General features: G+C 40.7%; 1 protein-coding gene across 4 annotated transcripts in view; it reads right to left on the bottom strand.

Annotated features, from left to right (window-relative positions):
- WASF2 (WASP family member 2) overlaps positions 1-22,801 on the bottom strand; it is a 72,874-nt gene that overhangs the window by 19,196 nt on the left and 30,877 nt on the right. For 3 of the 4 annotated variants that reach the window (XM_072827593.1, XM_072827591.1, XM_072827590.1), the window contains one exon: positions 3,285-3,457. In XM_072827593.1, the coding sequence (XP_072683694.1) occupies positions 3,285-3,414 (130 nt within the window). In that variant the 5' untranslated portion in view covers positions 3,415-3,457. Of the gene's footprint in view, positions 1-3,284; positions 3,458-4,629; positions 4,844-22,801 lie in introns of those variants that run through there. The other variant, XM_072827592.1, reaches the window with a different exon arrangement.

The raw sequence follows: 22,801 nt of genomic DNA, 5'->3' as shown, positions 1-22,801 counted from the left end.
AGGAGCACTTAGTGCAACCTGGCGCAGGAAATCCTTGAGCTAGGCCTTGAAGATCAGCTACAAGGATGGTAAGGGTTTTCTAGGCAGAAGGAACAGCAAGGGTACTGCATTCAAGTATGAGAGGGTATGGTCTATCTCAGAAGTACTACAAGTAGATGATAATTCATTATTTCTTTCTTCCCCCTTTTCTTCCTTTTTCATTAAAAAAATGTTTTAAGAAGAGTGTAAAATGGGAAAAGAAGGATTGCAAAAAATGAGACTGGAAAGGAAGGCAGGTTTGAAAAGTCTTGAATGCCAAGCCAAGAAATTTAAATAGTCTCACAGTGAGAACAGGGAAGATTTTTAACCTTTGTACTCCTATTTCAAAACACATTTTATTTTTTATTTTTATTTTTTAAGATTTTATTTATTTATTCATGACAGACACACAGAGTGAGAGAGGCAGAGCCACAGACAGAGAGAGAAGAAGGCTCCATGCAGGGAGCCCGATGTGCAACTCGATCCCGGGACTCCAGGATCACGTCCTGGGCTGAAAGCAGACGCTCAACCGCTGACCACCCAGGCGTCTCACATTTTATTTTATTTTAAAGATTTTATTTATTTATTTGAGAGAGACAGAGATAGCGAGAGAGAGCACAAGCAGGGAGAAGAGGGAGAACCAGACTCCCTAATGAGCCCCACATGGGGCTCGATCCCAGCACCCAGAGATCATGACCTGAGCTGAAGGCTGATGCCTAACCAACTAACCAACTGATGCCTCCCCTAGGTGCCCCTCAAAACACCTTTTAAATATTTTATTTATTTATTTATTTATTTATTTATTTATTTATTTACTTACTTACTTACTTACTTATTTATTAAAGATTTTATTTATTCACAAAAGACACACAGAGAGAGGCAGAGACATAGGCAGAGGGAGAGGTAGGCTTCCTGCAGGGAGCCCAATGCCGGGACTCATCTGGGACTGCAGGATTCCGGGATCACACTCTTGAGCCAAGGGCAGCTGCTCAACTGCTGAGCCACCCAGGTGTCCCTCAAAATACTTTAGATTGCAAAACACAGATTTAACTTTCAAAAAGTCAAACAATTCAGAATTATAAAAGTAAAAAGTGAGATTTGTTTTGAGCAGACCATTATGGCAACGATACAGATTTAAAATTTTTAAGATTTTCAGATTTATAGATTTAAGAGGGTTGACCAGAGAAAGGGAGGCCAGAGGGAGGATAAGGCAATCATTTAGGTGAAGGTCAACGAAGGTCTGAACTAGGGCAGTGTTGGTAGAGACAGAGAATAGAGGACAGAGCTGAGAAATTCTCTGGAAGTCTGACTTTACTTCTTATTGGCTGTCGTCTCTCTAGAAAGTTACCTTACTTTCCTAAGCCTTCATTTTTTCACTTGAAAAACGAGAATACCACTACCTACCCTCATAGGATCATCAAAGGGATTAAAAGAGATTATCTATGTCAAGATCCTATTAAAACCTGGCATAAAGTAAACAATCAACAAATATGAGTTCCCCTCTCATTCTCTCCCCTTAAGAATTATTTATCTCTGTCTCCTCTGGTAGATTATAAGCTCCTGGAAGGTGGAGACCATTTCTTATTATTGCTGTATTTCTTCAGCATCTGGCACATAAAATATGTTCAATACATGTTTTTGGACGAATAAAGGGTCAGTTAGCTTCACAATGTGAAGAAATCTTGTTTCCATAGGCACAAACTAACACTGGTTCTCAGACTGGCTTCCTCAAGACAGGAGTGGTCTGATCACTAGTGAGAGTGAGCAATGACATCCATCAACACTACCCTGGAAAAACACCTGAGAGAGAGCATAACTCCTGCTGAGTGAGAGTAAGAAGCATCATTAGCTAGATGTCCTTTGTCCTATGGAGAAGGAACCAGTGTGTGATTGACTTTCACCCATTTGGCCTTCTCAGGGTGACAGAAGCAGAAATGATGCTTTTAAGAAGCAGTGAGGCTCTCTACTGCCTTCATGTGCCTCCTTGTCAGCTGCACTGCTGTTGCACTGCTGTCAGTGTTCCTTTGTGTAAGACAGGCACTAGCAGGGTTTCATTTCTTCCTGACATCCTATCCAGGTTTCCCTAAGCCCTAGATCAACTGAGCTAGGTAAAGGCTTAGGAATTTCAGACCCCATATATCATATGGTCACAGAGTTCGGTCCCCTCAGACCCCTGTTTTTAAAGGTAGGGCCTATTACTACCTGGGGGAAGGCAGGCTTTCCTGAATATCCCACTGCCTTCACTAAGGGCAGTGACGTGATAGGAGCAGTTAAGTGTCTCAAAATAATTCACACCAAGATGCCTTTGCTAAGGAATATCACTAAAATGGCAATTTGACGGACATTCTTATGGGAGCTGGAGTGGTACTAGACAAATGCAAAGCTTATCCAAGTATTTGCCCTTCCCATACCTCAGCTTCAAACAAAGTGAGCTTGATTCAGAGTGAAATCCAAACCCATCCATGTACCCCACCCAAGGCAGTCTCATTCATTTTTGCCAACTAAAACACACACACACACACACACACACACACACACACACGTAGAGCACGCTTTCCCTCAGCTCCAAAACAGACCAGGCTAACCCCTATCTTCCTCCTAGAGAAGAATGGCTCCAGCTATACTTTGTGTCATTGTGTGTAAACGTAGCTTGCAAAACTCCCAATACCCTAGAGACTGCAAAAGTAATTTGTACCCTGAACTTGGACCTGGGGGCCTGCAGCACAATTAAATGTGTACCAGGGTAGACAAGTCAGCTAGAATCTCTCTGAATGCATGTTTGCTTTACTCCTCTTTGGGAAGAAAAGTTGGGGGGAGGGGGTGTCGGGTAGATAAAGACTATTGGCACATTTGAGGCTTCAACAAAGTCAGCTACATCGAACAGCTCATGCAATTACAGGCACATTCCCCAACCCAAGATACTGCTCTGTGAACCTCCCACTTTACACACAGAGAATTCTGCTCTGTCATTCCATCTGCAGTTTCTGCTGCAGCCCTTCCTGCTACCCTTCCCACAGATTTCTTTTGAAGCAGGTGGAGGGGGAGGTGGAGGGAACCTAGAGGGTGGTGGTAGATGAAGAAAGGGTTGAGGGGAAGAATCTGTACCAAAAAGGAACCTCTCTCTCGGGAGGGGGGGAGGGAATACATTTTCGCATTACCTAGGGAAGGCAGATGGGGGAGAAATAGGAACACGGGAGGAGAAGGAAACTAAATAAAGAGCACCAACGACCCCTGAGGGCAAAGCACAGGCTCTCTGCGGCACTCACTCAGGCTGCCCAGCTGTCGGATGACATTTGCCAGGGTGATGTTGGTCACGCATTCCAGCTCGCTTCTAACGCTAGGCAACGTCTGACGGCACAGGTGCCTTGGCTCGATGTTCCTCGTTACTAACGGCATGGTGGACCTGCTTCAGGCAATGTTCTGAATGATGAAAAACAACCTAAAAAAGAAATAACAGGAAAGTATTACTCAACCACAAATTCCAGGCACACTAGGGCTGTGCGTCTTTTTTTTCCTTTTGTCTTGCTCTGATCTAAAACAGCTTTTAAAAAATTTCTCCCCCATCATTTTTTCTCTTTTAAGCCCCTCCCTCCCCACAATCTTTAAGGTTTGCCATTAGAAAGCTTGCTGGTAAGTTTAGAAATTCTGAACTGGTGACTGCTGGCTGAGTTACACAGGCAGCATAAAAACCTAAAAACCTTAAAATAACAACCGTGCTCCAACCAACAAGAGTCTCCAGAGGCAAGGAAGCATGGTCAGCAAACAGTCCATTCAGCAGGCTCGGGATGGTACACAGATGGATCCTATCCTTGGTATGTCCATAATCAGGAAAGATCAGATTCTAAATGATCAATTATAAGGATCAAAAAAGAGCTACTGTCACCTGATAATCTCCACAATGAAATTAAGTTGCCAACAGTGATTCCACTGATCTACATCAGGGCATAACTTCTCCAGTTCCTCCCTGATGGATTAGTTCCTCCCTAATATACAACAAAACACTAGCTGCCAGTGTCTATTAACACTACTAAAGTTTCGTCTGTAAATTGACAGAATTAAAGAATATGAAGGAAAATTTTACATGTTCAATATGTCAAACACGATGCTAAGCAAACCGTGCTGTAAGATTTCCTAGTCCTTTCTCTTCTACCCAACAGCTCCCTTTCTCTCTTGCATCCGGTTCAACACACCTGGGCCAAAAGGCTCTTGAGACAGCAGGAAGTGTCTGGAGCAGATCCGGAAACCTTCCAGTTACCGTTTCTTATCCTGTCAGCTGAGCCCCTTTCCCTAGGAAATCCCCCACCACTTCAGGTTCACGCTGAGCTATTGTTTCAGAATTAGATTACCAAATTCCTAGCTTTACAAGGATAGGAGGAGGTTTTTAGTCTCCACAAAATGGGTATGACTACAGCCAAAGGCACACTGAGCTGGTCCTATCTCGTGAAAACCAAAGAAATTTAAAACAGCCTAATGGTTTTCATGCTAGGGAAAAAGCATATTCTCTTCAAATGAAAAAGGTAAAGCATAAAGGTAACATACCCACATCCCCAATATTGCAAACTCCTCTTTTATATACACATATATAAAAGAAGCAAGCAGAGGTTTACTTACATCAAATCTTAAAACACCAGCTCATCACCAAAAAAAGTTGACTGGGAATACAAAATGTTTAAACCAAACTAAGTATTATAGATCTTAAATGTAAACCAACATATTGTCTGACCAAAAGAAAAAAAAAAAAGCCCTTCAGGCTCAAAGGGGGAGTAGAACCCTTTGGAACAGACTGCTCCTTGTTATGGACATTCTGATCTACTAAGAGTAAAAATAAAACAGGAAGCCAGCAGCTTGGGGAACAAGATTTCCTGTCACCAACAGCAACAGCCCAAGAACCAAGAGAATCAGCTGTTTGCTCATAACTTTGAACCTCCCTTTAATAGTCACTGTGTGGCAGCTGTGCCTATCTTTGGGGGTGCAGAGGTGTTTCCTGAATATTTGTCTACTATCTAAGGAAATAATTTTCATGCCGTTCCTCTGCTAAGTTCCCCTTTGACTCAACAGGTTTTCTAATCCAAATTCTGGACTTTCCCTTTCAGCCTAACTCCTCTTCTTTTACATGATGTAGAGGGTTATCAGGTACTAAGATGCAATCGTTAATTCGTTAATAACTCACTGGTGAAGAATTTCTAACAAGAAAGGAGGCAGGAGGTTACAAATTAAAGAACCTCACAGGGCTCTGTACACCATCCTCTGGATGCTCTTAGACTCTCAAATGTCAACCTTTCTAGAAGAACCAGAAATTCAATGGTGCGGCCAGAGATGATTGAAAACAGCCACTGTAGCTCCCTCTATTAACAATCATTTCAGTATTTGTTCCAGCTCCTCAGAGAAGCTAAAGAAGCCAGATGCCCTTGAAATTCTGTGTTGAATGTGGCTACTGAAAAGACATTGCAGACATTCTCTTTGGACACCTAACGGAAATGGAATTCCAGATGGCTAGGTACATGGAGAACTGGGGGCCAGGGAGAGGGCACTTCTAACACCTTTGTATTTTAGCGTTTACACTTTCCCAAGGGCCTTGAGTAAGCAGGTACAAATGGAGTCAACTCTATGTCCCATGGGGAGAATCAAGTTTTCGATAGCAAGATGGTTTCCTCTTACCAAAAAAGCTAGTTGCCACAACCAGCTAGAGTATTCAAGAAATGACAATATGTCAGTATCAAGACAAAACAATTAGAAAAGTAAATCTGCCACTAAAAAAAGCCATTTAGTATGTTTCAGAACCACCAAAGATTGATAAGACTGCCTGTTTTATGGAATTACCTGATTCACTATTCATTTTCCTTCTGGATAATCAGTTAAGTTATATTCAGCAAAAGAAATATGCATGAATGATCTGAAACACAACAGTAACTTGACCAGAAAAAAAAAAAAAAAAAAAAGCCTACATTCCAGTGAAGATAAACTTAGAAATAAACTCAGCTTCAAGTTGTGGAGTTGAAACATACTTGGGTTGGTACTCTGACTCTGACACCTTACTAGCTGTGTGATCTTGGGCAATTTTCCTAGAAACATTAAATAATGTAACATATATAAAATGTCTATAGGGGCTAAGAGAAAAAAGTATAGTTCCATGGACCCCAGGAAAAATCTTCCAATAAAAACCAATTTCTATTCACTGATAAATATTTTTAAGACACTTTTAACTATGGACATATCATGTGGTAGAATGCACTAGTCCACAACCCTAGACTGATAAGCCATTTAGTGGGGCTTTTTTTTCTGGAGGTTCCTCCTAGCCAGGCTTCTGGACCTCCTAAAGAACATACGTTCTCTCCACTCTTTCACACTGAGTTCCTCATCTGATCTACTGAACAAAGAAAATGATTAGAGTGACTATTTTCTCAATTCTTCTCAAGACTGTACATAACTAGCACCATTCCAGATGCATTGGAGAAAAAGTTAATACATTACATACAATGGATGCCTAATGGCATCAGGGTTTAATTCTCTCATGGAAATCCAGTTGAGAAAGGCTCCTCTATCATCAGTAGTCATTTAGTGGAAAATATGTAGAGTACTGAGTATTTAGAAACCACTGAATTAAGGAAGTGACATGGTCAAATTTGCATTTTAGGCAAATCATTCTAGCAGAAGCAAAGAAGTTATATTTGGGCAGGAGAAGGCTGGAGGTAAACAGTTGGGACTCCTCCCAGGCTAAGAAAAAGACAATAGAAATGGAGAGGCCCACTACAGATAGCAAATATGAATGGAGAAGCCAGACAGGTTCTAAGGGTGAGTCTGACCCTTCAGTCCTATTTGCTACTCCTTCCTGATACTCCAGAGTACAGTTATACAAAGTGATCAAACAGATGTTTCTTTATTAAAGAGGTAAATACCAGTAATAAAGAGGTAAATGCTAGTGCCAGTGACAGAAAAGAAGAGAAAGTGAAGAAATCTAAGAAAACAGTGGTTCTTAGCTGTAAAAAGCAGCTTTGGATCCATAAAGAGTGAATGACCTATCTTCACAGAATCAATCAAGTTCTTTTTCAGTTATGTTTTACTTTGAGGAGGGAAACTAGATGCTATAGTGATATTTGCTGATTTGGGGATTTGAGGTCTTACACCTTGGGAGATGTTACACAGGAAAGGAATTAGGACTACTGAGAAGATAAAAGTTACGGGGAAATAGATTTCAATGTAGTTAGCTCCTTTTAATTAGAGCTGTCCTATATTAGAATGGGTCCTCTTTAGAGGCTCCCAGTACAATCCTCTGGATGACCAGCTATCAGGAATGCTGGAGGAGACATTATCAGACTCTAAGATGCTGATGTTGAGAAGTCAGACTGGGTGACTTCTATAATGCCTTCTAAATCAAAGACGATATAATTCTCACTCAGGGCTTCAGTTTCCTCATCTGCAAAATAAAGGGACTAAGCCAGATGATTTTAAGAAGTTCCAAAATTCCTAGATTTGCTTCTTTTTTTTTTTTAATTTTTATTTATTTATGATAGTCACACACACAGAGAGAGAGAGAGAGAGAGAGAGAGAGGCAGAGACATAGGCAGAGGGGGAAGCAGGCTCCATGCACCGGGAGACCGACGTGGGACTCGATCCCGGGTCTCCAGGATCGTGCCCTGGGCCAAAGGCAGGCGCTAAACTGCTGCGCCACCCAGGGATCCTTCTAGATTTGCTTCTACCTCAGTTGCCATAACCTCCTCACTGGCCAACATCCAATATCTAACATCCATTGCATTCTGAACACAAGGCCAGAGGCAGGTCTAAGAAATACAGAGAGGGATGGATTATGGCTATGGATCAAAATGTTCTCCAGATCTAGGTCCATCTAGTTACTAGGACCTGTAGGACACAGAATGGTACGAAGGATGTTCCAGACAGAGTCCTGAGGGAAAGTTATTTACACCCCAGGAGGCTCCCAGACTGATCTGGGAGCTGGCTACCCAACTAAATCCAAAGGAAAAACTGGCTTTGGAACAGTTCCAGACATGCAGCCAGACTCAGCAACAACCCCATCTTTACTCCTGGCTATTTTCAGCCTAAGGGACTTGAGAATGAGTCTGAGAACAAGTAAGTAAAAGGCTTTAAGGCATCCCTCCCTAGTCATGGCCTGGCAATACACAGACCAGTCTAGACTCTCAGTACCATGGTAAGATTCATGCTATGAACTGGAAATTGGATGAGGTGTTCTCTCAGGTCCCTTCAAACAGTAAGATTCTACAAGTTCTGTAAATTAGAAGTTATCACGAAATATTTATATATCATACGTGGTCAGTGTAAAGTCAAAAGGAGACTTTGAGATCTGCCCTGCATTCTCACAACTCTGATGCCAACATCCTGAGGCAAAAGTGGGGTGAGGTGAGAAAGACCGGGAGGGTAGAAGATAATAAAGGAAGGCTACATGTGAGGGAGAACACATTCATCTATATCCCACTCTGAATTCTTGTCATTACCAGGAAAGAAGAGATGACTGCTCATTCTGGCAGTAATATTTATTACTAGCTGTTTATTATAAATAAATATACAATACTTCATTTAGAGTCAAGGGCACTGATAACACCTGCAGATTTCTATGGTTGCATCCAAAAGCAAGTATATCTGAGCTATAGCAATAACCATAACAACAGAAATGCTTCTCAAGGCAGTTCCTCTTTGAAACACACCCCTAAAATGCTGATCAGCAGTAGCAGGGGATGAGAACATGTGGGGATGTTATATGTGTGGCAATTAGGACTTCTGCTTTCACTTCAGCATTTCCCACTGTTCTATAGTTAACAGCACTTTGGATGGGGACATATGAGAAGAGCTTTACTTTGTAGACCAATTTCCTCTTTCAAGAGACAAATTTCTTCATGTTAAATATGCATTCCACAGGGGTTCAAAAATTTCAATTGAAAAGTCAAATAACTTTTATTTCAAAATGACAGACAACATACAGGGTTACTGTAATCTAAATCTGTCTACTAAAATGTTTTAAAAGGTATGAATTTACTGTTGCATACAGCGGCCCTCACTACCATGCAACAACCACAAAGAAGAATGCCTCATTATAGACTTAAGCACCTACCCACTTCCTGTTGAAATGCAGGGTGAGGCTGAACCTACAAATATAACTAGACTCCCTCCAAACACAAGGAATTACTGACAAATCAGTTTAGGTCACTAGAGTTATGTCCAAAGGAGACAGTAAGACAGAAATGGAACTCCTAGAGTGGACAGAGAAAGTATCTGACTGGGAGAACCAAAAAAAGCTTATATGTGGGGACACCTGGGTGGCTCAGCAGTTGAGCGTCTGCCTTCGGCTCAGGGTGAGATTCCGGAGTCCTGGGATCAAGTCCCACATCAAGCTCCCTGCGTGGAGCCTGCTTCTCCCTCTGTCTGTGTGTCTGCCTCTCTCTCTCTCTCTCTCTGTCCCTCATGAATAAATAAACTCTTTAAATAAATTCATTCATTAATTCATTCCAGTATCTTACTCCTTGAGCACACTGTACATCTATCAAGAACCATTCACATCTGGTAATTCCATAACTTTCTATTACCTTTTGGGGGCAATACCTTTTATTTTTACTTTTATTACTCTTTAGACCCTAATCATAGCTTTGCTCTTAAAGTTAAAACTGGGGGATCACTTTTGCCTCTAAAATTGTTTTTTTTCTTGGGATGCCTGGGTGGCTCAGTGGTTGAGCGCCTGGCTTTGGTTCAGGGTGTGATCCTTGGTCCAGGATTGAGTCCTGCATCAAGTCCTGCCAGAGAGTCCTGCATTTCTCTCTCGGCCTGTGTCTCTGCCTACCTGTGTGTGTCTCTCGTGAATAAATAAATCTAAATGAATGAATGAATGAATGAATGAATGAATGATTTTTTTCCCCCTAGTATCAACTATTCCATAGAAGACTGTCTGTCTCTTAAGTGGCCAAAATGAGGCGTTTTCAGTTGGTTGTCTAAAGAAAATATATTTAAACAGTAGAGCTAGAAACCTGGATTCTAGTTCTTAATCTAATGATGACTGGCAAATGTGGAAAAATTTCAATTCATCCTTCTAGTTCAGCTTTGGGCTATACTAAAAAAATGCTCAAAAGATGTATACTAAACTGAGATTTTGTTTGCAAAGTATTCTGATCTCCAAAGAAAAGATTTATTCACATAAAATCTTTCTTGTATCTCTATCCAGGCCCAAGTTTCCTGTTATGTATCGAGTTATAATACATAGGGTCTACATTGTTATCACTGATGACTTTCAGTTACAAAGTTCATTCCACATTACAAATCTAATGCCAATTTCTAGCAATACCCAATTCATCAAAATGCAATCATTTGAAATACTCTATCTATCTAAATGGGCTTACTTTTACTGATTGAATACATATAAATTTTGAATGATTTTACTCAGAAATGGAGAAATCTTACCCCTGCTATTTGTGGGTACTCAAATACCAGATTTCTTTCAGCTATAGTTCTTAATTCAGCATTAAATTCACACAGGAGTTTAACTAACTAGCATTTAAATTAAAAAATTGAAAAGAAAAAAAATTCCCATAGGAGTTTAACATGAAAAACAACTAAGCTGTTCTGAAAAACAAATACCAACACAAAGCACAAAACAAAGTATCAAATCTCAACAAACCAATTCATTTAGAGTTAAGATTACAGAACTATGCCAATAATTCACACAAGCCCCAATAAATATCTTTCATTTATAAGACCTTCCTTTTTTATTTATTACCAATGACAGAAAGAGTGATCTCCAGTTAGTGGTGCCTATATATCTGAGGAAAGAGGATAGATACAAATTGCATTCCTCTTGGGGCACTTGGGTGGCTCAGTCAGTTAAGTGACCAACTCTTGGGATCCCTGGGTGGCTCAGCAGTTTGGCGCCTGCCTTGGGCCCAGGGCGCGATCCTGGAGTCCTGGGATTGAGTCCCACGTCGGGCTCCCTGCATGGAGCCAGCTTCTTCCTCTGCCTGTGTCTCTGCCTCTCTCTCTCTCTCTCTCTATCATAAATAAATAAATAAATAAATAAATAAATAAATAAATAAATAAATAAATAAATCTTTTTTTTTAAAAAGAAGTGACCAACTCTTGATTTCAGCTCAGGTCATGATCTCAGGGTCATGAGATGGAGTTCCACACAGGGCTCAGCGCAGCATCTACTTGAGATTCTCTCTCCCTCTCTGCCTCTCTCCCTGCTGTGCACGTGATCTAAAACAAATAAATAAGACCTTAAAAAACTATTCCTAAAATATATATATACCTGCGCTTGTGCTACATATGGGAACACACTGTTGGTTTTTGTGTTAGAATATCTAATCCCATTTTATTACCTTACTCAAAGGTAGAGAGGAGGTGTAACCTAAGTGTAACCTTTCTTTCCTGGTTCTTACAAGTAGCAGTGAGTATTATACTAGGTTAAGATCCCTACAGACAAGTCACTGGAACAACCACTGGTGGATTAGATACAGAGGCACATCAGAAAAGAAGGGAAGGAGATATTCAGAGCTGAATCACATATCAGGCACTAAGTCTCATCCTGCCAACTGTCTAACCATTCATTTGATTCATTTTTATTTTTTTAAGATTTTATTTATTTATTCATGAGAGACACAGAAAGAAAGAGAGAGAGAGGCAGAGACATAGACAGAGGGAGAAGCAGGCTCCATGCAGGGACCCCAATGCGGGACTCGATCCTGGTACTCTAGGATCAGGCCCTGAGCTCAAGGCAGATGCACTTAACTGCTGAGTCACCTGGGCGTCCCTATTTTTATTTTTTTATTTTATTTTATTTTTAAGTAACCTCCACACCCAATATGGGGCTCAAAATCACAACTCCAAGATCAAGAGTTGCAAGCTCTTCTTCTGAGTCAGCCAGGCACCTCTAACTATTCATTTTAATCTCTATGATGCCTCACTTCATATTTCAAGCTTCTCTCTGGGGTAACTGCTCCCTCTCTGGGATAGAAAGGCCAAAAAAGAAACTGACTTTACACAACTGCGAAAGGCCGGGGGAAAAAAGGTTGCAGAGCAACAACAAAAAAGGAGATTCAGCAAAATGTTTTGCTGACAGCTCAGGGCAACATACAAACACACCGTGTGGTCATGGAGCAGGCAGGAGCAGCAGTCCTGGATGTGACTGTTAATATACCAATGTAAGTAAGGAGAGAGACCTAGCAATCACAACTGCATCTGAACACCAGGGAGTGGAATTATGGAGCAAACTGCCATGCAATTCTGTATCAACTGTTCTATTCTGCCAGCTGTAACAAGAATTCATTCCTGAAAAAGTGTCACACACTCATCTGTCACTAACGGCCAAGCTGCCAGCAACTGACTAAGAGTCAGCAGCAAAGGGCAGCTGTACATCTACTTCCTCTCACAAGGTCTATTCACCAATCAAAATATGGGATTTATAAGGAAAAGTCCTTGAGCAGAGGGGAAGTAAGTACCTATTCTTTTCTTTCTACCCTCAGTTTACTAGGCAGTTACCAAAACCCTCAAAATCTAATCAGCAGTGCTGTAGAAGAGTAAGAACATGGACAGTAAGAGACAGAGATATGGGTTTCAACTCACTACTGCCAAATTTGAGCTTTGGGACCTTGGCAAGCAGTGAAATCTGTTTTCTAATCTGTTAAAATAGTGTAATGATTCCTAGTCTGTAAGGCTGTTGTGAAGAAAAATGAAATAATGTATGTATAAAATGCTTAACACAGAGCATGGCACAAAATAATTATAATAGTTGTAGCGATGGGTGCCTGGCTAACTCAGTCAGTAGAGCATGTGCTCTTGATCTTGGGCATATAGCTTACTCGAAAATACCCCATACTGGACAGTTTACTTTAAAAACAAACAAACAACAACAACAACAAAAAACAGCTGTAGTGATTGTAGTAGTAACAGTAGTAGTGGTGGTGGTGGTGGTGGTGGTGGAAGTACTAGTTCTATACATATCTAGCATTTAAGTATGTGCAAGGCACTGTTCTAAATATTTTATATGTGGTTCTCTCAACCATTAAAACTATTAGTAAGTTTCAGGTCATATTAAAAGTTAATTATAGTACCCTTATTAATCAATGAGTATTTATCAAGTAGACACTAAGAGACACAAAGAAGTAAAAATCTGTCCCTTGACTAAGAGTTTATATAATTTAATTGAAGAGACAGATAAAACCACAGTTAAGTAACAATACAGCAAATAAATAGAAGTTTGGTTATCAAATGAACAATATAGTCAATGATGACAATAGAAAGGATGAAAACCATCACTGTGAACTGAAGGGATTGAACAGACTTCCTGGAATAAAGATCTGGGTAGGATCTGGATATAACAAAGAGGGGTACACTTATCATGATGAATGCTGAGTAATGTATAGAATTGTTAAACTGTATATTGTACACCTGAAACTAATGCAACACTGTATGTTAACTCTACTAGAATTAAAATTTAAAACTTCACTTAAAAAAAAATACATCTAGGGGCATCTGGCTGGCTCAGTTGGTAGAGCATGAGACTCTTGACCTTGGGGTTGTAAGTTCAAGCCCCACATTGGGGGTAGAAATTACTGAAAAATAAAATCTTAAAACAATACATCTAGGGATGCCTGGGTGGTTCAGTCAGTTGAGCATCTATCTGCCTTTGGCTCAGGTCATGATCCCAAGGTCCCCCGGGCTCCCTTCTCAGTGGGCATCTGCTTCTCCCTCTCTCTCTGCTTGTGCTCCCCTTGCTTGTGTTCTCCTACTCTGTCAAATAAATAAATAAAATCTTTTTCAAAAAAGTATATCTAAAACATTAGAAAAGATAGTAATAAAGACAGAAGGTTTTGGGATCCCTGGGTGGCTCAGTGGTTTAGTGCCTGCCTTTGGCCCAGGGCGTAATCCTGGAGACACGGGATCGAGTCCCACATCAGGCTCCCTGCATGGAGCCTGCTTCTCCCTCTGCCTGTGTCTCTGCCTCTCTCTCTCTCTCTCTCTCTCTCTCTCTGTGTCTCTCATGAATAAATAAATAAAATCTTAAAAAAAAAAAAAAAAAAAGGACAGAAGGTTTTCCAGGTGGGAGTAATATAAGCAGAAGTCTCAAACTTAAGTCTACCATTAAGAATTTATGGAAAGGTCACAATTGTAACGGGCTTTTTACCACATTTCGTCAAATCTAAGATGCCAATGATTATGAGATGTATTATGATTGAAGACATGTTAGAAATGTGGGGAAAATATACCTCTCAGAAACAATGAAATACACTTTTTCCTATGAGAGTAGACAAGATGACCTATATGCCATGTATGATTTCTTGAACTTAGACTTATAAGAGAATATTCAAATTTCACCAAACCATCAATACCACAGGAAGAACAAAGATAAAATGAGAGACTGGAACTCTACTCCACTATTTGCAAGGCCACAATATTTACCTCCTAATCAGTAGGTTATATACTTGAACATAATTATCGTCGTTTTAATATCTTTGTTTGCTAATTCCATCATCTCTGTCATTTCTGTTTCTACTGCCTGATTTTTCTCCTAGTAATGGACCACATTTCCTGGTAAATATGGTATCTTCTGATTGGATGTTAGACATTATCATTTTAAAATGCTGAATATCTAGCGCTGTTGCCTTGGTTTCAAAAATGTTGGACTCTGGGATGGCTGCCCTCAGCAGTTGGGCATCTGCCTTTGGCTCAGGGCGTGATCCTGGAATCCCAGGATCGAGTCCCACATTGGGCTTCCTGCATGAAGCCTGCTTCTCCCTCTGCCTATATCTCTGCCCCCCCACCCCCGTCTCTCTCATGAATAAATAAAATCTTAAAAAAAAAAAAAAGTGTTGGACTTTATTCTGGTAGGCACTTAACTTTTGGCTCAGTTTAATACCTGTGAGGCTTATTTTTAAGCTTTGTTAGAAGCTCTAGAGGAACCTATACTCTTTGGATATTTTAGCCCCAAGCAAAGATGTGGCCCCTCTGTGATCAGTGCTGGAAGCTCCCTGTGAGCACCCTGGGCTCTCTACTCCGGCTGGTAGGAACTCAAACACCTCCCTGCTCCGGGAACCAGTTAGCTCACAACTTCCTGGTCACTCTTTCCCCAATCTCCCTCAGTGTGGACCCCCCCTCCCAATCATATGTATATAGTCAGCAAAGATTCAAGGGAACCCTGAGGAAATTTCTAGGCAGTTCTTCTTCATAGCTTCCCTCTTCTAGAACTCACCCTCACAGCTTTCAGTTGCCTCAGCTTCCCTTGAACTATAATCTATCTCTTCAGTTCAGCAAGACCAGTGTGCTCTGCTTGGAATCTGTGCCCTGCTCCATGGTTAAGAGAGATATCTAGGCAGAAAGCCGGAGTAATCACAGGGCTCGCCTCCTTTATTTTCCTTCTCACAGTGATCACAGCCCTGTGCTTCTTGTTTAGGTCAGGGTTGATTTCCACTCTACTTTTGCAAGGCCCTCAATAATAAAGAGGTATTAAAAAATTCTTAAAGTCAGATTAGTTTCGATTTATCTTCAAGTGTATAATATGGGGTACTTTTGGAACAACAGGAAAAAGTAGGTGTCTTAAAATCAAACAAACAAGAAAGCATTGCAAATAAGTAGGATACTATCATTATAAGCATATAATACATTTGGATAGTATTTAACTTTTTGAATCAGAATTAAGAACAATGACAGAAAGTTCTTTTCTTAAAGCTAATACTCATTATTAATATGAGTACCTACCTACCCTCAAAAATCAATATAGCTTGGTGAACCCAGAGGCATGTTCAGGCAAGGGATTCAAGGATTTCCTGAGCCACTAGTTATATGACTTTGCGTCTGGTTAATCCCTCTGAGCCTCATCTGTACAATGGGCAAAATAAAGCCTATTTCATACAACAGTTCTAAGGATAAAATAAAATAACGTATGCGAGCCTTCTAGAGTGATGTCTAACACTCAGTAAGTACTCAGTAACTGATAGCTCTCATTACTACCATTAATTCAAAGGAATGCTGAGTTTGTTTGGACTCACTTCCTAGTGGTAATGAAATAATTTAAGGACAGCAGGTCAAATTAAACAGCATTGAACACTACACAAAGATCTCTCCTAATTGGTCCCCTTTTCTTCAGTGTCAGGGAAGGCCAAGTAGTAGGTGGGTCTCTTACCTTCTAAGACGGCTCTCTAGGAGTGTGGAAACAAATGCTGGGAAAGAAATGATGGCCTCTGCTTATATTATACCGATTTTAAAGATTAAGATAAAGGGTATCAGTCTTCCAAATCACAGTCAACAATCAATCTAGTATTTTCACTTTACGTACTTCGAAAGAAAAAGTGTCTTAAAGGGACTATTATCTGGATTGTGGCATTTCTTTAAAAAATTCCTTTCATCTTAAAGGCCCAAGGCAAATGTCACCACTTCTAAGAAGCCTTCCTTGACTCTTCTAGTCTGAAGTCATTTCTTTCCCTTTCCAAAACGCCAAAGAGTTATGTTGAACCTCTTTCATGGCAGTCACTACATTCTATTTTGTAGTACAGATTTTTGAAGCGCACAACTGAGTACAGGAATGGAGAAACAAAATATCTTTAAACCAAACAGAAGTAGTAACAGCAGCTAATGTGGGATTCTTAAAATTCCTTTGTATGTTATATAGTGTCTGCTCATTAAATGTTTGTTGAATTCCTAAAACATGCCCAGTATTTTTTCACATTTTCTTTTTTTTTTTTTAAAGATTTTATTTATTTACTCATGATAGACAGAGAGAGAGCCAGAGGCACAGGCAGAGGGAGAAGCAGGCCCCATGCAAGGAGCCTGACATGGGACTCGATCCCAGGACTCCAGGATCAGGTCCTGGGCTGAAGACAGGCGCTAAACTACTGAGCCACCCAGGGATCCCCTTCACATTTTCTTATATATCTTTAATTCTCAGAACAGTTCTGTAAGGTAAGTATTAGCATTCTGATTTTATAGATGAGAACTAAAACTGAGAGCAGTTCTTTATTAAAGTCACACAGTCAGCTTTTAAACCCAGGTCCATCTGTGTCAATAGTTTATTTTTTATTTATTTATTTTAAAAAATATTTTATTTATTTATTCATGAGAGACACACACAGAGAGAGAGGCACAGACACAGGCAGAAGGAGAAGCAGGCTCCATGTGGGGAGCCTGATGTGGGACTCCATTCAGGGTCTCCAGAATCACACCCTGGGCTGAAGGAGGCGCCAAACTGCCAAACCCCTGGGCTGCCCCATGTCAATAGTTTATGCGTTTACCATGACACCAAACTAACTCTTCACAAAACACTCAAACCAAGAAGTTGAACAAATATGCTCATATTTCTCATTTTCATACACAAGTGCCACCAAACCCCAGACTAGTTTCTTCTCCCTTGAAAAAAAGACTGCGTGCTAACACAAGAAAGCCTTCCTGACATATTTACCCTAGAACTGAAATGGTGTTAATGAGGATAACACACTGCTTTCTCCCTCTCTACACCCAATTTTAGCCAGCTGCTCAGGGGCTTCACATCTTTCACTTTAAACAACATAAACACTGGCTCATTTAAAGTGCCAGCCTCAGATAACATGCTCAGATGCTACTGCTTTTCAAACAAACTCCTGTTTTCAAACAGCCAGGCATTTGGGGTTCCATCACTTCTGATGAGTTACTTTTATCTACAGGGTCCCTGAAAATCACTTTAAGTTTCATTCTCTGTGCACTGTTTGGCTCATCAAATCTTGTCATCAGGGACTTTTTTTTTTTAAGCACCTAATCCTTTATCTTCTTTTACAATGAACCAAAACACATTCCTATGGGTAATTCCTAAACTGTGTATGTATGCTTTAAAATAAAATTCTTCTTTTTCCAAAAAAGCACAGTTGTTTTCCCTTTTTAGCCCAAGTAAAGATAATTATATCAGAAGTGAGTTTTCCCCCACCTCTTTCTGCATATGGGGAATACTGAAGATAAGTCTTTTTTAATTATTAAATGTAAATAGCTCATTAAATATAATCCAATTACTTTAATTGTAAAAAGGAAGTAATTACAATATGTACATGTATTCTTGCCTAGTAGATTTAATATCTTAAATTAATCTTTTCAGCATTAATATTTTAAATTAACCTTTGACATTAGAAAAATGCAAGAAATGGATGTCTCTTTTTAAAAATGTATATATATAATAAAGCCATACTTTATTGATCTTTATTGTGATTTCACCTACAAACAATTTTAGTGAGAACAGCCCCATTCCCACAGAGAGGGGTAATTAAATACCACCTGCCCTAACTGAACTGGTATTTCTTGTCTGCCATAAATCATGTTAAAGGGTGTTTCTAGTGCCTTCTGGGACAAAAAGCCAAGAGATGAATTCTGTGGCATTCCAATAATCACAGAAACCTTACTTAGACAATTCCAAGCCAAAATTTGTTAGAAGCATGTCTTTGCGTATAGTAGCCTAAATTTTCCATTACCTAATTTAATTTACATTGTTACTACCATCTTAACTCCCTAAGACCATCACAAGCATTCTCCTTGCTCTTTGATCTTTAGCTCCTCAAGTTTGCTCTTACATTTTCCCTCAACAGCCATGTGGTTCTTTGTTTTTTACTCTTTTTTGGTGACCAAAGGTAAATAAATTGCAAAGCTAAATCTCTATGAACTGCTTTGAAAATGGGCTCTGCCATGGTCTGTGCACTTAAAAATTTCTATTAAAATGGAGGGAAAAGGCTTACAACACAGATGAGGAATTAAGAAGACTGTACTTTGTTTTTCTACATCCTACCAAAGTCAATGAAAAAAATTTTTTTTAAAGAAATAGTGTACATGTGGGGTGATAGGGGAAAAGGGCGAGGGAGAGAGAATCCCAAGCAGGCTCCATGCCCAACACAGAACCCAATACTGGCTCAATCTCATAAACCTGAGACTATGACCTGAGCTACAATCAAATCGATGGCCTAACCAACTGAGCCACCCAGGCGCCCCTCAGTAAGTGTTGTTTTAAAATATGAATATAAAAATAAATAAATAAATAAAATAAAATAAAATATGAATATATATTTACGGTCACCTGAGTGGCTCAGTCGTTAGGCAATCGACTCTTGATTGTAGCTCAGGTCATGATCTCAGGGTCATGAGATCCAGCCCCGTGTTGGGCTCCATGCTGGGCGTGGAACCTGCTTGGGATTCTCTCTCCCTCTCCCCCACCACCCCACGAGCATGCTCTCTTAAAAAACAAACAAATAAATAAAAATAAAACTTTATTTAAATTGGGACGCCTGAGTGGCTCAGTAGTTGAGCATCTGCATTTGGCTCTGGGCGTGATCCCGGGGTCCTCGGATTGAGTTCTACATTGGGCTCCCTAAAGGGAGCCTGCTTCTCCCTCTGCCTATGTCTCTCCCTCTCTGTGTCTCTCATGAATGGATAAATAAAATCTTAAAAAAAAAAAAAAAACAACTTTATTTAGATTAACACAGAACTGTCTAAACTTTAGAAAACAGCAAGAACTATATGAAAATTTATGGGGCAGCCCTGGTGGTGCAGCGGTTTAGTGCCACCTGCAGCCTGGGGTGTGATCCTGGAGACTCAGGATCAAGTCCTGCATCGGGCTCCCTGCATGGAGGAGCCTGCTTCTCCCTCTGCCTGTGCCTCTGCCTCTCTCTCACTCTCTCTGAATGAATAAATAAATCTTTAAAAAAAAAAATTTATGTTGTACAGGTTAACAACCAGGACCATGTTTGTATGGCACTTTCCCTCCAAAAGAAAAGTTTTTTTATTTTATTTTTTTTTATTTTTTTATTTTTTATTTTTTTTAAATTTTTTTTTTTTAATTTATTTATGATAGTCACAGAGAGAGAGAGAGGCAGAGACACAGGCAGAGGGAGAAGCAGGCTCCATGCACCGGGAGCCCGACGTGGGATTCGATCCCGGGTCTCCAGGATCGTGCCCTGGGCCAAAGGCAGGCGCCAAACCGCTGCGCCACCCAGGGATCCCCAAAAAGTTTTATTTAAAGTACTAAAAAGCGGGATCCCTGGGTGGCTCAGTGGTTTAGCGCCTGCCTTCAGCCCAGGGCCTGATCCTGGGGTCCAACGATCGAGTCCCGCATGGGGCTCCCTGCATGGAGCCTGCTTCTCCCTCTGCCTATGTCTCTGCCTCTCCCCGCTCTCTGTGTCTCTCATGAATAAATAAATAAAATCTTAAAAAATAAAAAAAAAAAGGAAATGGAGGAGGGCGACTATGACTAACTCCTTTGGTCATTCGGTCTGTAGCCACGTTGGAGCAATTCCTGACTACATAAGGCTGGCTTCTGCTGTCATCCAGGCTAACATTCCAGGAAAGTTATTTTATGGTCTGAAAGGACAGTAACATGGGTCACTGTGGGTTCCTTCATCTCCAAACACTATAATGGACTCTGAACAGTTACTAAAGGTTAGCAGAAGGAATGGAGCCTGATATCTGATGATGATCACAGTCCTCCAGGACAGCACCATTAAAAGACAACAAGTAATTTCACAGGCAAAAGGTGTACTAACAGCTAAAACTTAGCCCCTTTTAGGATTTAAATGATTCAAGTTTCATCTTGATAACACTAGTATTTTTGTACAAAATATATCTTATTAGGCCAGCACTTGAAAGTTAAAAAGGTGTCTTTAAATGCCTGCTGACCTAAAATTGCCATGTTCCATGCTTTAAAGGGATTGATTTTCTGAAGAAGGACAATAAGATGCCAAATTCTGTTCAATGGAGATCAGAATACTACTTGGTGAACCTATTCTGCACCTGTGGAAGTAAAAGAATAAGACTGGCTCACACACCCCAGAGGGAGGATGGTATTTATCTGGGCTCTCCCTATGACCTCTTTGGCAGCAAATGTAAGAAAGTCCTTTTTTGAGGCTAAGGGGCGGGCCCAGGACTTTCAACTACCCATTCAAGCAGGGTTACGATTCCCCTCCTCCATAATTAAGTTCTCTTTCCCACTCTCCATGCATGCATGAATTGCAGTGACATTGACATGGGGGCCTGACATTAGTCTTTGAAGGTCATTTAAATCCTCCTACTTCCAAGCTGCCTTAAAAGGAATGCGTCATCCATTCCACAATGCCCGAGTGTGGGGTTTGACTAGATGATACCCAAAGCGAACTCATCTAAAGCATAAAAAGAAAGAGGTCTCCAAATGCAGGTATCATAAAAAGGACAAATCAAAGAAATAAAACACAATAAAACTCAGTTGCTCAAGAGACAACAGTAAGAGAAACACTAAACATTTAACACTGGATGAATGAAAACACTTGTACTGATAATTCCTTTTATTTAGGAAAGTAGAAAAGGTGATTCACAATATGGTTCCTTTATATGGTTCCAGTCTCCTCTCTTATGACATCTTCATATATACATACCCTTCCCCTGAAGTCCCAAAGACTCTTCCCATGGTTCCCCATCACATCATGTTCTCTCCTTTGCCTCCACACTTTTGCTCAAGTCTGACCACCCACCATGCCCCCAACAACTTCTAAGGTCTTCCAAGATTGAGCTCAAGTGAAATGTCTCTTGACATGCCTTGCCCCAAAGAAGATTGATGCCCCTCCCCATGCACTTTCTAAACTTCAATAACACCTCGTCCATGCCTATCCCTTCACACTACATTAAAATGACTGATTTTCTTACTTGCTCTCCTACTAGACTCTGGACTCTTTAAGGCCAGTGATCAATTGTCTCTATTTTTAGTGCCCACCACCATGCTAAGCACAAAGAGAATGCTCAATAAATATTAACCAAATCAATGAAGCCACAGTTAGCAACTCCTGTGCTCTGGCACTCATGAAGGTAAGGATAGGGAAGGTATCTGGACCTCCAGTCTTATAGTACTGCTTTCTGAGGGAAGAGAACTCAGTCTGAATAGCCCAAGTTCAACCTCTGTTTTAGAATTAAGATTCCTGGTAGCTCACCAGATCACAAAACAGAATCTACATATACTCTTGTAGGAAATGACCAGGGGTCTAATCTGGTACAGAACACAGTGAGACATTAAAAATTAAAAATCAGGGCACTTGGGTGGCTCAATTGGTTGAGTGTCTACCTTCAGCTCATGACTCAGGTCATGACTTGAAAATCCCAGGATACAGCCTGCATCGTTCTCAGGCTAAAACATTAATAAGCCTCTGAACCCACCCTTTCCCCACTAAATCAGCTTCTTGCTCCCAATACTCTGTCCCCACCAACTTACCCACCCACCAGCCTGCCTGACTTTTTCCTTTCCTTCCTGCCTGCCTTTATAAATATAAATAGAGCTGGTGAGAATCTGGCAAACAAATGACAATTCTAACTATATGTGAGATCTGTATAAGGTGATATCCACCCCTCCCTCCCTCCCTCCCTCCCTCCCTTCCTTCCTTCCTTCCTTCCTTCCTTGAATCTTATATACCAGATACTATGCCACACTCTGGGGATAAATTCAATAATGTCCTTGCCCTCATGAAGCTTGAAAACTACTGAAGGGGACAAAAATACTCTGTGATAAGTGTGACTACAAACATTAAGTTCGAGGTTTTAATGGAGGCATCCAGCTCAGACTGGGAGCAGAGAGTCATTAAGAAAGGGTATCTTGGGACGCCTAGGTGGCTCAGCGGTTGAGTGCCTGCCTTCGGCCCAGGGCGTGATCCTGGAGCCCTGGGATCGAGTCCCACGTCGGGCTCCTTGCATGGAGCCTGCTTCTCCCTCTGCCTGTGTCTCTGCCTCTCTCTCTCTCTCTGGCTCTCTGAATAAATAAACTTTTTTTTTTTTTTTTTAAGTATCTTGAGGGCAGCCCAGGTGGCTCAGCAGT

Source organism: Canis lupus, chromosome 5 (genome assembly GCF_048164855.1).
Source record: "Canis lupus baileyi chromosome 5, mCanLup2.hap1, whole genome shotgun sequence".
Taxonomy (NCBI): Eukaryota; Metazoa; Chordata; class Mammalia; order Carnivora; family Canidae; genus Canis; species Canis lupus.
This window is presented reverse-complemented; position numbering and strand designations above follow the sequence as displayed.